This window comes from Oryctolagus cuniculus, chromosome 11, assembly GCF_964237555.1.
Source record: "Oryctolagus cuniculus chromosome 11, mOryCun1.1, whole genome shotgun sequence".
In the NCBI taxonomy this organism is placed as follows: domain Eukaryota; kingdom Metazoa; phylum Chordata; class Mammalia; order Lagomorpha; family Leporidae; genus Oryctolagus; species Oryctolagus cuniculus.
The window spans coordinates 34,280,231-34,293,505 of NC_091442.1; the positions used below are offsets into that span (position 1 = coordinate 34,280,231).

General features: G+C 43.3%; 1 protein-coding gene across 37 annotated transcripts in view; it reads left to right on the forward strand.

The window, feature by feature from the left end:
• The window catches only part of PLCB4 (phospholipase C beta 4), a 439,427-nt gene that overhangs the window by 309,987 nt on the left and 116,165 nt on the right, over positions 1 to 13,275 (forward strand). For all 37 annotated transcript variants that reach the window (XM_070052074.1, XM_051846249.2, XM_051846237.2 and 34 more), the window contains one exon: positions 13,047 to 13,126. In XM_070052074.1, coding sequence (XP_069908175.1) covers positions 13,047 to 13,126 — 80 coding nt within the window. The remainder of the gene's footprint in view (positions 1 to 13,046; positions 13,127 to 13,275) is intronic.

The following is a 13,275-nucleotide window of genomic DNA, read 5'->3' on the forward strand; positions in this document are numbered from 1 at the left end:
CCGTGACACAAAATCAACTATTTTAAAGTGAGTCATTGAGTGCCATTTAGCAGATCTCAGTGTTGAGCAACCACTACCTCTGTCTAGTTGTGAAACCTGTTCATCACCCAAAAGGAAATCCCATGCCCATAAAGCAGTTCCTCCCCATTCCTCCTCCCTCAGTCTCTAATGTATCTTAATGTACTTTTCATTGATACCCACTGGTCTTATAGAGTTTATATTCTTCATCTTATTTTAAAAGCTTTATGTGTGTCTTTAATTGTGTCTTGGACTTGAATGTTATTGTAAAGCCCTGTCATTGTGAGGTAGATGTTCAGCTTTTCCTTCTTTAGACATCTTTCAGCCTTGGGGGCAGTTCTGTTGAAATACTTTGGTCTTAATGGGTTTTCATCGCTGCCTCTCTCATCACTGTGCTTTTATTTTTTCTTCTTCCCACCATGTTTCTTTAACTTGACAGGTTTCGTAAGAGACTCTAGACCCAGCCCAGAACAGCCCATTTTGCATTTCGCCCTAACTGGCAAGTGTTCTTAAATGACTTAAGCAAGGAATGCAAAATAAATTACTCTAATTGCATTAAAAGGATAATATGATGTTTGGATTTCACCTTTTGGCCCCTGGGACAGAAAAATGTCACTGGCTTTAAATTGCATCTCCATTTTGGTTTTTGCAGGTAGCAAAAATTTCCATTGGGAACATAGTGCATGTAACATGGGGCTACCAGTATTTGCATGTTTGCTAACACTGGGGGTATAGTGAAGTGGAAATGTATAAGGAGTTGGGTAGGACACCTCACCTTAGATGAGACTCAGCTGCCTTTAAGCTCTGTGGCCTGGAGCAAGTAATTTAATAATCATAATCAGGGATTTGCAAATGCAGCCCATGGCTAAACAGTACTCAGCCTGATTTTATTGCTCCAATGAGCTAAGAATGACTATTGCCTTTTTGAAGGATTGTTAACATTTCAAAACAAACAAACATAAAAAACTGTATACCAAAGAGCAGACTGTGGTACCCAAAGCCAAAAATATTTATTAAATCTCTCTTTACACAAAAATTTTGTCACCTTTGTAATGGTATAGGTCAAGTACCCCAGATCCAAAAAATTTGAAAATTTGAAATCTGAAATGCTCTAAAATTTGAAGATTTGTAAGCAATGACATGTTTAATGTATATATGAAACATAAATGAATTTCTTATCTCAACTTGGATCCCATCCCCAAAATATTGTGTTAGATATATGCAGATATTCCAAATCCAAAACAATCCAAGATCTAAAACATTTCTGTCCAAGGCATTTCAAATAAGGGCTATTCAGTCTGTAAGCATAAGAGCAGCAGTGGTATTTATTCCTTAATTCTCATACCACTCTGTGGGACGGGAATCATGACTACCCTCATTTAGAGGAAGAAATAGGCCCAGGGAGGTTGAGGAACTTTCTGTAGGTTACAATGTCTGGAACCCAGGCAGTAGCCCCGCTTCAGATCCTGAATTCTGTTGCCATCCTGTGCTGCAGTTAAGAGGTTTGTTCTTTTTCTTTACTTAGGTAGACACTAGGGTGAGAAGATCTCCTCCCAGATGTAGCTCTGTGTGATGTTAATGTACATTTTAGGTAAATATTCTAATGTGTTTATCTGTGGGACATGTAGGCAGATTCCTGATAAGACCACATGTAAAGGGGGCTCCCTGGTCAACCTGTTTAGACAGGTTTCTATACTGTAGCACACTCAGAAGTATTATTATCCTTACATGAATATCAGCAAGAATGGGGCTAAATCAGCTATTTCCAATACTTTCTTTTTAGAAGGGATACCAATTAAAGTCTTTGGGAACTGCTGTTGTATGGAAAAAAAAAAGTCAGCAAATGATGTCATTGAGACGTTGTTCTGCCTGATATTTTTCCAGAAGTATCAAAGAAATGATGTAATCTTGGCATTCATTTATTCACATTTACCATGTATATTCTATTTATTGCCCCTTTTTTAACCTTATATTTCCCACCTGCCTTTTGTTTGTGTGTATAAGGGACACTTTTCCTTAAAAGACAGAAAGTTTAAATTCTTTATAGTCTCTCGTATTTTGGAAGTCCTCTTTAGTTTATAGGATTACCTGTAGATTTGCTTGAATTGAGTAGGTTGTTGATGACTGGACAAGAGGCTTCTATTTATTACAAAAATTCAGCAGGTGACATTGTCTGCAAATTGAAATGCTATTAATATTGACGGTTGTACAGTTGTCAACTGGTACATGTCAGGAAGAATGACCTTGTGGATGGTAAATACCAGCCATCAACCAAAGAAGTAACTTCAAGACTTTTTATTTTTTTATTTGGAAGATATAGTTAGAGAAAGAGAGAGGGAGAAACAGAGAGATAGTCCATCCACTTGTTCATTCCCCACATGGCCACAGCAGCTAAGGTTGGACGAGGCGAAGGCTGGGATCCAAGAGGTTCTTTCAGGTCTCCCATGTGGAAGGCAGGGGCCAGAGATTTGGGCCATCATCCACTGCTTTCTCCAGGCCATTACCAGGGTGCTGGATCAGAAGTTGGGACTCAAACCAGCGCCAATATGGGATGCTGATGTCACAGGTGGTGGCTGCACCTGTTACGCCACACCACTGACCCCTGTAAGCACCTTTTAATTCACCCAGCTCTTTTTTTTTTTTTTTTTTTTTTTTGACAGGCAGAGTGGACAGTGAGAGAGAGAGACAGGGACAGAGAGAAAGGTTTTCCTTTTTCCGTTGGTTCACCCTCCAATGACCGCTGCAGCCGGCACGCTATGGCCTGCGCACCACGCTGATCCGAAGCCAGGAGACAGGTGCTTCTCCTGGTCTCCCATGCGGGTGCAGGGCCCAAGCACTTGGGCTATCCTCCACTGCCTTCCTGGGCCACAGCAGAGAGCTGGACTAGAAGAGGAGCAACCGGGACAGCATCTGGCACCCCAACCGGGACTAGAACCTGGTGTGCCAGTGCTGCAGGCGGAGGATTAGCCTATTGAGCTGTGGCGCCGGCATTAATTCACCCAGCTCTTTATACATCCCTTACTACCAGAATTTAGCAAATTTGACAGAGAATTGAGAAAAAAAAAGTCCAGTCTCAAAACTCTTGCGGTTTCTAACTGGTATAGAATGAGGCTTTTGGTGCTCTCAAAATTTTAAAATTCTTCCATTATAACATTCTCCATAAGAATGCCAAATAAGTGGTACCTGAAATAGAGTGAACATTTTGTTTCCTTTTAGAATAATTTCTGTGAACTTTGAGAAACTTCCTGTATTGTCTTTCTAATTCACTAAGCCCAACAGAACACAAAGCATTGATGTGTACTAAATGTATATTCACATGTATGTTTCTTTCTCCTAGTTGTTGTGTACCCAGGAGTACACATCTGGAAGTAGATGCAGTTACTTGGGACCAGACTTTATATATCTGGCAGGACAATGTCATAGGGTACCTATAGAATCAGGTTTAGACAATGCAAAAATTGCCTCTTAGGAATGCTACCAAGTGGAAACTCATTTGGTTCAGGAATCTGACGCTTCAGCTTCTGAGTCATGACAGAGGATAGCATGGTGTCCTCTCCCTTCTAGGGACTATTTAGAGGTCCTTTTTGCCCTAACTACCCAGTGTTGTCAAGATAACCAGCCAGACTGACAGACTGTTTTCACTGTCTATGAGTGACTAAACCGATTTTGACTAGGAATGTATAAATATTATGCAGGCCTATCCAATGCTGTCTTTCAAAAGCCACCCATATTCAGAGCTGCCAGCTTATTTCCTGCCTAAAATCTCATGTACATGTTTAAGGTGATTTGAGAAAGAGGTGGCACGTAATACACTGTTCCCTTAGCTCTCATCACCTTTGTGTGAAGGGACAGAGAACAGCAGATACAAGATTTGTATTATCTGGAAGACAAATTGTCAACGGAAAGAAAAAATACCAGTTCTTTTCTCTGTTTTTTCTTTAAAGATTTATTTTATTTACTTGAAAGACAGAATTACGGAGAGGGGTAGAGACAGAGAGAGGGGTCTTCCATCCGCTGGTTCACTCCCCAGATGGCCACAACGGCTGGAGTTGCGCTGATCTGAAGCCAGGAGCCAGGAGCTTCTTCCGGGTCTCCCATGCAGGTGCAGGGCCCAAGGACTTGGGTCATCCTCCACTGCTTTCCCAGGCCATAACAGAGAGCGGGATGGCAAGAGGAATAGCCAGGACTAGAACCTGTGTCCATATGGGATGCCTGCGCTTCAGGCCAGGGCTTTAACCCACTGCACCACAGCACCAGCCCCTCTTTCTCTTTTTTAAATTAATTTTTATTTATTTTCATTTTATTTCAAAGGCAGAGAGACAGAGGTCTTCCATTTGCTCATTCACTCCCAAATGCTCACAATAGCCATGGCTGGGACAGTGGAAGCCATGAGTCCAGAACCACAGCTAAGACTCCCACAAGGGTGGCAGGGATCCAAGTATTTGGGCCATCATCTGCTGTCTCCCTGGGTGCACTGGCAAGAAGCTAGATCAGAAGCTGACAGCCTGGACAGGAACCAGGTCCTCTTATGGGATGCAGACCTCCCAAGCAGCAAGGCACAAGAATTGATCAAGCCCAAATGCCTTACTTGACACTTCTTGGAACCTCGTTAGAAATGCAGAATCCCAGCACAGATGCTAGACCTACTGAAGCCAAGTCTGTACTTTAACAAGATCCCCAGGAGATCTCAGCACACATTAAAGTTTGAGAAACACTTGGCTTACCAAATTTAGCTCCCATCACCTTGTTCAGTGGTGCTAAATTATAGGCTCACATTAGAATTATCTGCAGAGTTTAAAGTAGATTGATGGCCCAAGCACACTCTAGTTGTTAATCTGAGTCTCTGGGTGGAACCCAGCTTCTGAATTGTCTTATAAACTCCCCAGGTAATCCTAATATACAACAGGTGCTGAGGTTACATGTTATCCATGTAGTCTTATTTTAACAGTGTACCAGCTGGAAATATCTTCCCCTTAGCCTACCATCAAAGTTAAATACTGGCAATTTAATGCCAAGTAATTCCTCCTCCTGGTTGAAACGACTTCATTCACCATGCCTTTATAGACCTATAAGAGAAACCACATTGGCATTCCATCGACAGCGTCTGTTATAATAGAATCTGAGCCAGTGGCTCTGTTCTTGGCAGTATTAAAGCCCAAACGCCTTTCTAGTTTAGTAGAAAGATGTAGTGACTACACTGTGTAGTATTCATCTGGAGATCTGTGAAATGCTACAATTTTATATCCTAAGCACTTTACAAATAATGTTGTCTTCGACAAGATTCACTCCACGGAGATCTTTGACAAAGCCTCATCGCCTGCTCCGAAGGCATGAAATTGCATCTTGTTTTCCTTCTCGAATGCCTTTTACTCTTACCAGAAGTCACAGTACAAAGGGGTCAGAAGCTTATTTCGAATAAATTAATAAGTGGAGCAGTTTAGCACCTTGAGAATAGTCAGTAGAGCCCTTTTTCATCTCCTCATTTACTTTCTTTTTAAAAGGTTTTATTTATTTATTTGAGAGGTAGAATTACAGACAGTGAGAGGGAGAGACAGAGAGAAAGAAAGGTTTTCCTTCCGTTGGTTCACTCCCCAAATGGCCTCCATGGCTGGCACGCTGCACCGATCCGAAGCCAGGAACCAGGAGCTTCTTCCCGGTCTCCCAACTGGGCGCAGGGCCCAAGGACTTGGGCCATCTTCTACTGCTATCCCAGGTCACAGCAGAGAGCTAGATTGGAAGAGGAGCAGCCGGGACTAGAACCAGCACCCATATGGGATGCTGGCGCCGCCCGCGAAGGATTAACCTATTTTTTAAACAACCAAAAAAAAGACTGCATGGAACAAGATTTTTGACTTGCAGTTAGCAAGCAGTTCCCATAGTTTAAACATATCAGGTGACCCCATCCATTGATTATTCTCACAGCTCTCAGACACAGAGAAAATGAAAATCAGTACCTGTGGCATCTTGCCTCCTCTTGTTCTCCTTACAAGAAAGGTGAACTTCAGTTTCCTAACTGTGCATGTTAGGATTTCCATTCTATTGAACACATTTGTTCACTCCAGCCAGGGTGAGCTATAACAAGTGTAAAGAGACAATCTGGGGGGCGTCGGTTCTGTCCCGGTTGCTCCTCTTCCAGTCCAGCTCTCTGCTGTGGCCCAGGAAGGCAGTGGAGGATGGCCCGGGTGCTTGGGCCCTGCACCCGCATGGGAGACCAGGAGGAAGCACCTGGCTCCTGGCTTTGGATCAGCCCAGCGCGCCGGCCGTGCAGCCATTTTGGAGATGAACCAACGGAAGGAAGACCTTTCTCTCTGTCTCTCTCTCACTGTCTAACTCTGCCTGTCAAAAAAAAAAAATAAAATAAAATAAAAAAGAGGCGATCTGGAACCCTACGGCTCTCTCTGGGCCATGACTAGAAGATCAGAAGTCCTATCTAAAGGCATTCACTGAACATCAGCTTCCATAGGAAACTGGTGAAATCCTGATCCCCAAGGTGAAAGTTTTATGAGGTAGAGCTCTCAAATGGGATTAGTGCCCTTATGAAAAAGAGAGAGAGAAAGAGACCCCCCCCCACCAAGAGAGAACCTTCGCTCCTTTTACCATGGGAGGCCACAACTAGGAAGCAACACATATGAGCTGGAAAGTGGGCTCTCACCAGAGACTAAATCTGCTAGTGCCTGGGTCTTGGCTGTCTTAGCCTCTATGACTATAAGAAACAAATTTCCGTTGCTTCTAAGCCACCTAGTTATGGTAGTTTATTATAGCAGCCCAGACATACTTAAAGAGAAACCAATCACAGATCTTTCCCAGTGCACAGTGGAGGTTGGGAGGGGCCACTCTTCCCTAGGCCTTCACTTCTCAAACTCTAATGTGCATGCCAGTCATCGGGGGTATTTGCTAAAAGGCTGATTCCAACTCAGTGTGTCTGGGAGGAGACCGTACCTCTGCATTTCTAATTAGCTCCCAGGAGATATTAAAGCCCTTGGTTTAGGAGCTATCTCTTTGAATGGTACAGGTTTAGGACAGTGCCTCTTAACCATGAGTTTGCGAAAGAATCACCTGGAAAAATCATTCATTCAGAGTCCTGTTCTCCAATCACAGAGAATGTTTCAATAGGTAGGACATTATTATTTGCATTTTAACAAGCTCACAGGTGATCCTGATGTTGCTGGTGCCTGGCATACAATGTAAGTAGTGAGTCTCAAGTTACCTTTTGAGCCAACTTAATAAGATGCTTCCACTACTCTTACCAGTAGCCTTCTCTCTCTCCCTCTCCTCCCCCTCTCTCTATAATATTTATTTTATTTGAAAGCCAAAGTGACAAACAGAGAGCTTCTATCTGCTGCTTCACTCCCCAAAAGGCTGAACAGCCTGGGCTAGGCCAGGTGGAAGTTAGGAGCTCAGAACTCCATCTGATTTCCCATGTGGGTGACAGGGGCCCAAGCACTTAAGCCATCATCAGCTGTTTCCCAGGCTCATGTCCAGGAAGCTAATTTGGAAGTAATGAGCAGACAGGACCGGAAACAGCACTCTGATATGGAATGTGGGCCTCCCAAGTGCAGCTTAAGCTTCTGGGCCATGATGCCTACCCCATTTAGCCTCCACTTTGAAAACAGAGCCAAACACCAAAAGATTAAGGAGATGCTACTGAGTCACCCCTATGGAGAATATTATGACAAACTCAGTACCATGGGGCTTCTGTTCTTTTTTGACACTGTTCTTCTTTGAGCCAAGACTTAGAAGGGTGCTTCTGAAACACAATCTAGAGATAACACTAAGCTGAAAGAATACGAACTCTGCCTGAAGTATTGTGGACAGAATATAACAGGACAAGTTATTTGAGGATGACAAACCTGTTATGCATAGGAAAAGGTTAGAAGGAAACATGGCAAGATATTGCTGGAGTGGGGAGATTTGGGGTGATACGTTTCCTATGTAGGGTATGCAGATATCGTGCTCATTAACTTGGGGGTGGTAACTAATGATGTTTTTAAGGAAAAAAATGATGTGTATTTTTGGGGGGTTAGTTTTGTTACATTTAAGTCTCTCTACCTTTTTTTCATGGGATAGCGATGATTTTGTCTGTGACAGTTCTGTTAAGGGTGTCGCTCCCCCTCTTCGTGGAGGAAAGACACAGGACCCTGCGCTGTTCTCTCATCTGCTCGGCCCTCCCCGGGTTTGCTGCTGGTTCTTCCCGGGTTGGCTACTATCCCTTCCACCTCCGTGGAAGGGCAGTTCCCCCTGGCCACATTCCCCACTTCCGCAGGGGAGCGGCACACCGCCAGCCGGCTCTACTCGGGGGCTGCACAGGTGTTCCTTCAGCTAGATGTTCCCCATAGATGTTCCTGGTGCATGCCGTCTCTCTCCTCCTTTATAGTCCTCCTCCGCCAATCCCAACTCGGCTGCCCACACGCCGAGTACGCTGCTCTCCTCCAATCAGGAGCAAGTCCTACTGTTTATTGGTTGAACTGGAGGCAGCTGGGTAGAAGCTGTTTTCTCCTCTCCCAGCGCCATATTGTGGGAGAGCAGGTGCATAGAATAAGTCTTAATTCGAGTAACTTAGTCTAGTCCGGGTTGCTCCCCACAAAGGGGAAGGCACAGACAGCTTGGCACTGCCTACATGGTGACATTAAGTTTAAGGATTCTCAGAAGAGGGGTCAGAAGTTCCCAGGATAAGACTGGACACACGGCCATAGCAGAGTGCTTGGTTCCTGTCCTAACTCTACTCCTGATTCCAGCTTCCTGCTAATACACACCCTGGGATGCAACAGTTGATGGCTCAAGCAGTTGGTTCTCCACATGGGAGACCCAGTTTGAATTCTAGGCTGCTGGCATTGGCCTGGCGCAGGCACTTGGAGAGTGAACCAGAGGATGAGAGTTCACTGTCTGTCTCTAAATAAATAAATCTCCAGGAGTGAATTAAAGACAACTTTCAGTTTCCTCCACCTAAGTGATCCATACAAGCAGAACTCCTGGAAGGATTTTTTTCTTAAAGATTTACTTATTTTTATTTGAAAGGCAGGGTTTCAGAGTGGAAGGTGAAGGAGGAGACAGAAGAGAGAGACAGAGAGAGAGAGACAGAGAAATTCCATCTGCTAATGGCCAAGGTTGGCCATGCTGAAGCCAGAAGCCCGGAACTCCTTCTTGGTCTCCCACATGGGTGGCAGGGACCCAAGCACTTGGGCCATCTTCTCCTGCCTTCCCAGATGCATTAGCAGGGAGCTTGATTGGAAGTGGATCAGCTGAGACTCAAACCAGTGTTCGTAAGTTATACTGACAGCTAAGGTTGCTGACAGCTTAACCCACTGCACCACGACTTTGGTCCTTCCTTGAAGGATCTTTAGAGAAGGGCTTGGTAAGGCGAAAATTAATTTAGGAAGTTAGAAAACATTTAAAAAGAGAGAACAGTAACAATTGTAACCTGCCTGGGAAGTGGGGACAGTAGGCCAATCCGGATGTCTACACTGAGTCCCTCCACTGGTCTGGTTCCCAGTCACCCAGGAGTCCACCAAGGACAGCCTGACAGGAAGGAAGGTGCCCAGTGCGGCAGGAATCATCTCGGGAACACAGTGCCGTTGAACCAGTATGTGCTCAGAGGCTTGCAGATGATATGCGCCTGGGAAATTAAGTACCAGATTGCCATACAAGCTTATTGTCAGCAATTCAAGAAGCATATTAAACTCACACAGAAATGGTCACAGAAGTTGACAGGCACCTGATTCACTCCTGGCAAAACTTCCTGTCAGAACGCTGGGGCTCTACTGACACCTGCTGGCATTTCATCTATGTGATGTTAATTAAAAGAAAAAAGGTAACAACAAAACAACAAAAGCAGTGACATTTTTCCTGCAGTGCTCTTGCTGTATTATGTGAAGTGTGTGTCTCCGGAGTAATAATGGAAAAGAATGTCTGAAGGGACTTTTTCTACATCAAGGGGGAGGTGTGGACAAGCTGTTGGTTGGAAATAAGTCCTCTATGCTCCATGAACACAGAAGTCTCAGTCCCTCTGCCATGTCACCAGCTGCTCTGTGACCCTGCACAAGGCCTTGGCCTGTCATCATCACAAGGAGAAAGAAGCAGGAGCCTACACTGCGAGTGCCCTTTCGGGCTTCTGAGGATTCTGGGGGCGTTTCCCACCCATGCAAGCATCTACCCCGTTGCTGGAGTGATGAGCGCATCGGTCTCAGAGACCTTTCTTCATGATTGTCAAGATTCTGCACCGGGGTAGCATTTTCCAGAGGTGGATGGAAGTTGTTTCAGCCTTCGTCCCTGTCATTTATTTCTAGAAGCCACTACATTAGAGTGACCAGAAAAAGCTAGTGAACAAACTCAGATCTTGTCCACTTTTAATGTCCTTTGTTTTTTATTTTGGAACATGTAACAAACCTTCAGGTTGGGAAAATGCTTCCCCAGTTAATGCTGACCAAATTATTTGTGCTTTTTCTGTCTGCTCTTGGGAAACTCTGTGTGGGCCTGTGGTTTGTTAGGCCAATAACAAGCTATTTGATAGTCCCGAGGGAGTTCTAGTCTGTATTTAGCCTGACAGAGGAAGCGAGGTCTGAAGATGAAAAAACTGAGGCATTCCTTTAATGCCACTGTTTCATGTCTTCCTCCTCTCTCGGCATCCTGACTTCACCAAAGTGCTTGCCGAGGCTTTCCATGCTATTTACAGCTCTCTGAAATGACCTTTGCTAGTTGCGAAGAAGATTTATAACTCCAGATTCTTCCCTCAGAAAGCTGTGAGGTTTGACTGGAGCACAGAGAGGCAGTAAAAACTCTCAGATGCATTACAATGGCCACTATTTACAAACAAAACAAAAGAGGATACTAGCAAGTGTTGGTGATGGTGTGGAAAATTAGAACCCTTGTGCACTAGTGGTAGGGATGTAAAATGGTGCAGCTGTCGTGGAAAACAGAATGGTGAGTCCTCAGAAAAATAAAATTACAGCTACCATGTGATCCAGCAACTCCATTTCTGGGTATTTATCCAAAATAATAAAAATCAAAAACTTGAGATGTTTGTATAACCATGTTCATAGCAGCATTGTTCACAACAGCCAAGGGCTGGAAACAACCCAAGTGTCCACTGACAGAAGAATGGGCAAGCAAATGCAGTATATACCTGCAGTGGAGTGTTACTCAGTCTTTAAAAAGCACACAATTCTGGCACATGCTAAAACGTGGATGAACTTTGAGGACATTTTGTTAACTGAAACAAATCAATTAGAGTAGGACAAATCTTGCATGATTTCATTCTTATGCAGTACCTAGAGTAGTCTAAACCATGGACACAGAATGTGGAATGGTGGCCCAGGAGCCCAGGAGAGGGAGCAATGGAGGCTACTATTAATGGGTGCAGAGTTCCGGTCTTGCAAGATGAAAAGAGTTCTGGAGACAGATAGTGGTGATGGTTGCCTGATAATCTGAATATACTGAACGTCCCTGAACTGTTCACTGAAATGTGGTTAGTGTGGTCATACTTATGTCAGGTGCAATTAAATAATTTTGCTGCAATTAAAATAAAAGAAATTAAATGGCAAATAAAACAAGTAAAAATACATCCTATAAGAACTCAGTCATCGTCTCTGCCTCTTCAAGAATTAAATTCCCTGATATGTTAAACCTCGACTCTGTACTGCTGTCCAATAGAAGCTTCTGTTACGACAGGAATGTTCTTTATCCACACTATCATCTCCATGTTCGCTCTGAGCACCGGGAATGTGCCTAGTGCACTTGAGACACTGAATTTCATAGTTATTTAATTAATATTTATTTTTCAAATTTATTATCTTCTTGTGATGACATTTAATTTACATGACAGTCAAATGTATAATCAAATGGCTCTACTAAATAAAGTATTCCAGCAAATAAAAAGTTAAAAGACCATAGTCAAAACAGGAACGTGGCAAGGGCTATAAACAATAATCAGATGAAAAGATGTTCAGCTTCATTCATATAAAGTAAAATTTTAAAATAGTCACAAAATCATTAAAATTATAGTAGTACATAATTCCTATCAAATTACGTGGCAAAGATTTAAAATCAATTTAAATTTAAATAGCCACCTGTGGCAAGTGATGACCGTGCTGGGCAGTGCAGGTAGAATTCACATCTATGTTACCTCTTGTTCCAAAATGTTGCCTTCCTCAACACTGAGTCATCGACCTGAGCAGTTGGGCTGTAAACCTGAGAAAGTGAAGAATCTGTTTAGGTAGGGGCCACGGTTCTTTTCAGCCCACAGTATCAATTTGCCACAAAGTATTTTGTCAAAGGTGTGGTTCTTTCATGGCATTCATTAGCATAGGTTATTGAAGCCAAGAGCAGAGTTGGCCTTCCTCCATGGGCTATCCTTTTCAAGTAAAATGGCCTTTTAGAGACCCAAATTCCTTTACTGCCATGCACAGCCTTCCCTCACTTTTCCTTGTAAATCCACGGAGTTATGGCATGAATTACAACTGAGATCCAAGTCCTTATACAGAAATAATGTGAGCACATCGCTGTTGGCGCAGGATACACTAGCAATCAAGGATTGCTTTCCTTTTTAAGGCTTTGTTGGAAAACACAGACAGGTAAGGATTGTGACAAATTCTTTGATTGAAGGAATCCTACAGTAAAACTGACAAACCCCTATGCATCCATCTTCTAGAACAGGAATAGCTAAATGCAATACTATGCATTGTATAATGTTGCTTAGAAATAACTATGATTGCCAGCAACTGCAAAAGTGCTTATATTTAAACAGGCTGCAAATAGAAAGCTTAACACGTCAATCAGTGGGCAGCATTCCTTTGTGGCAACCCAGTGTTTAATAGCACTAAGGATGTCTCATTTATCTTCATGGAAAGAATGAAAGCTGTTTATTAAAGAGTAAAATATGAGCATGCAGAATGTAGATGGCTGTGCAGCAGGAAGGGGATAAAAGAAGAGTTTACGTTTTTATGACACAAAATGGATACAGGCTATCTAATAAAAACCACCATATTTGGCTGCAACAGATTTGCTTACCAAGAACATTTTCTCTTCTCTTTCAGCAATGGGTGGAAGGCCTGAGATCAATCATACACAACTTCAGGGCCAACAATGTCAGTCCGATGACATGCCTCAAGAAACAGTGAGTTTTGTTTGTATCACCCTTTGTTCTTGGCAAGTATCAAGCAAATGCTCAGATTAGGATATAAAGGCTATGGATATGGTAAGGCCAAGTCCTGCCTGCCTTTACTTCTATGCTCCTGACCTTGGAGAAAGAGTTGATGAACACCC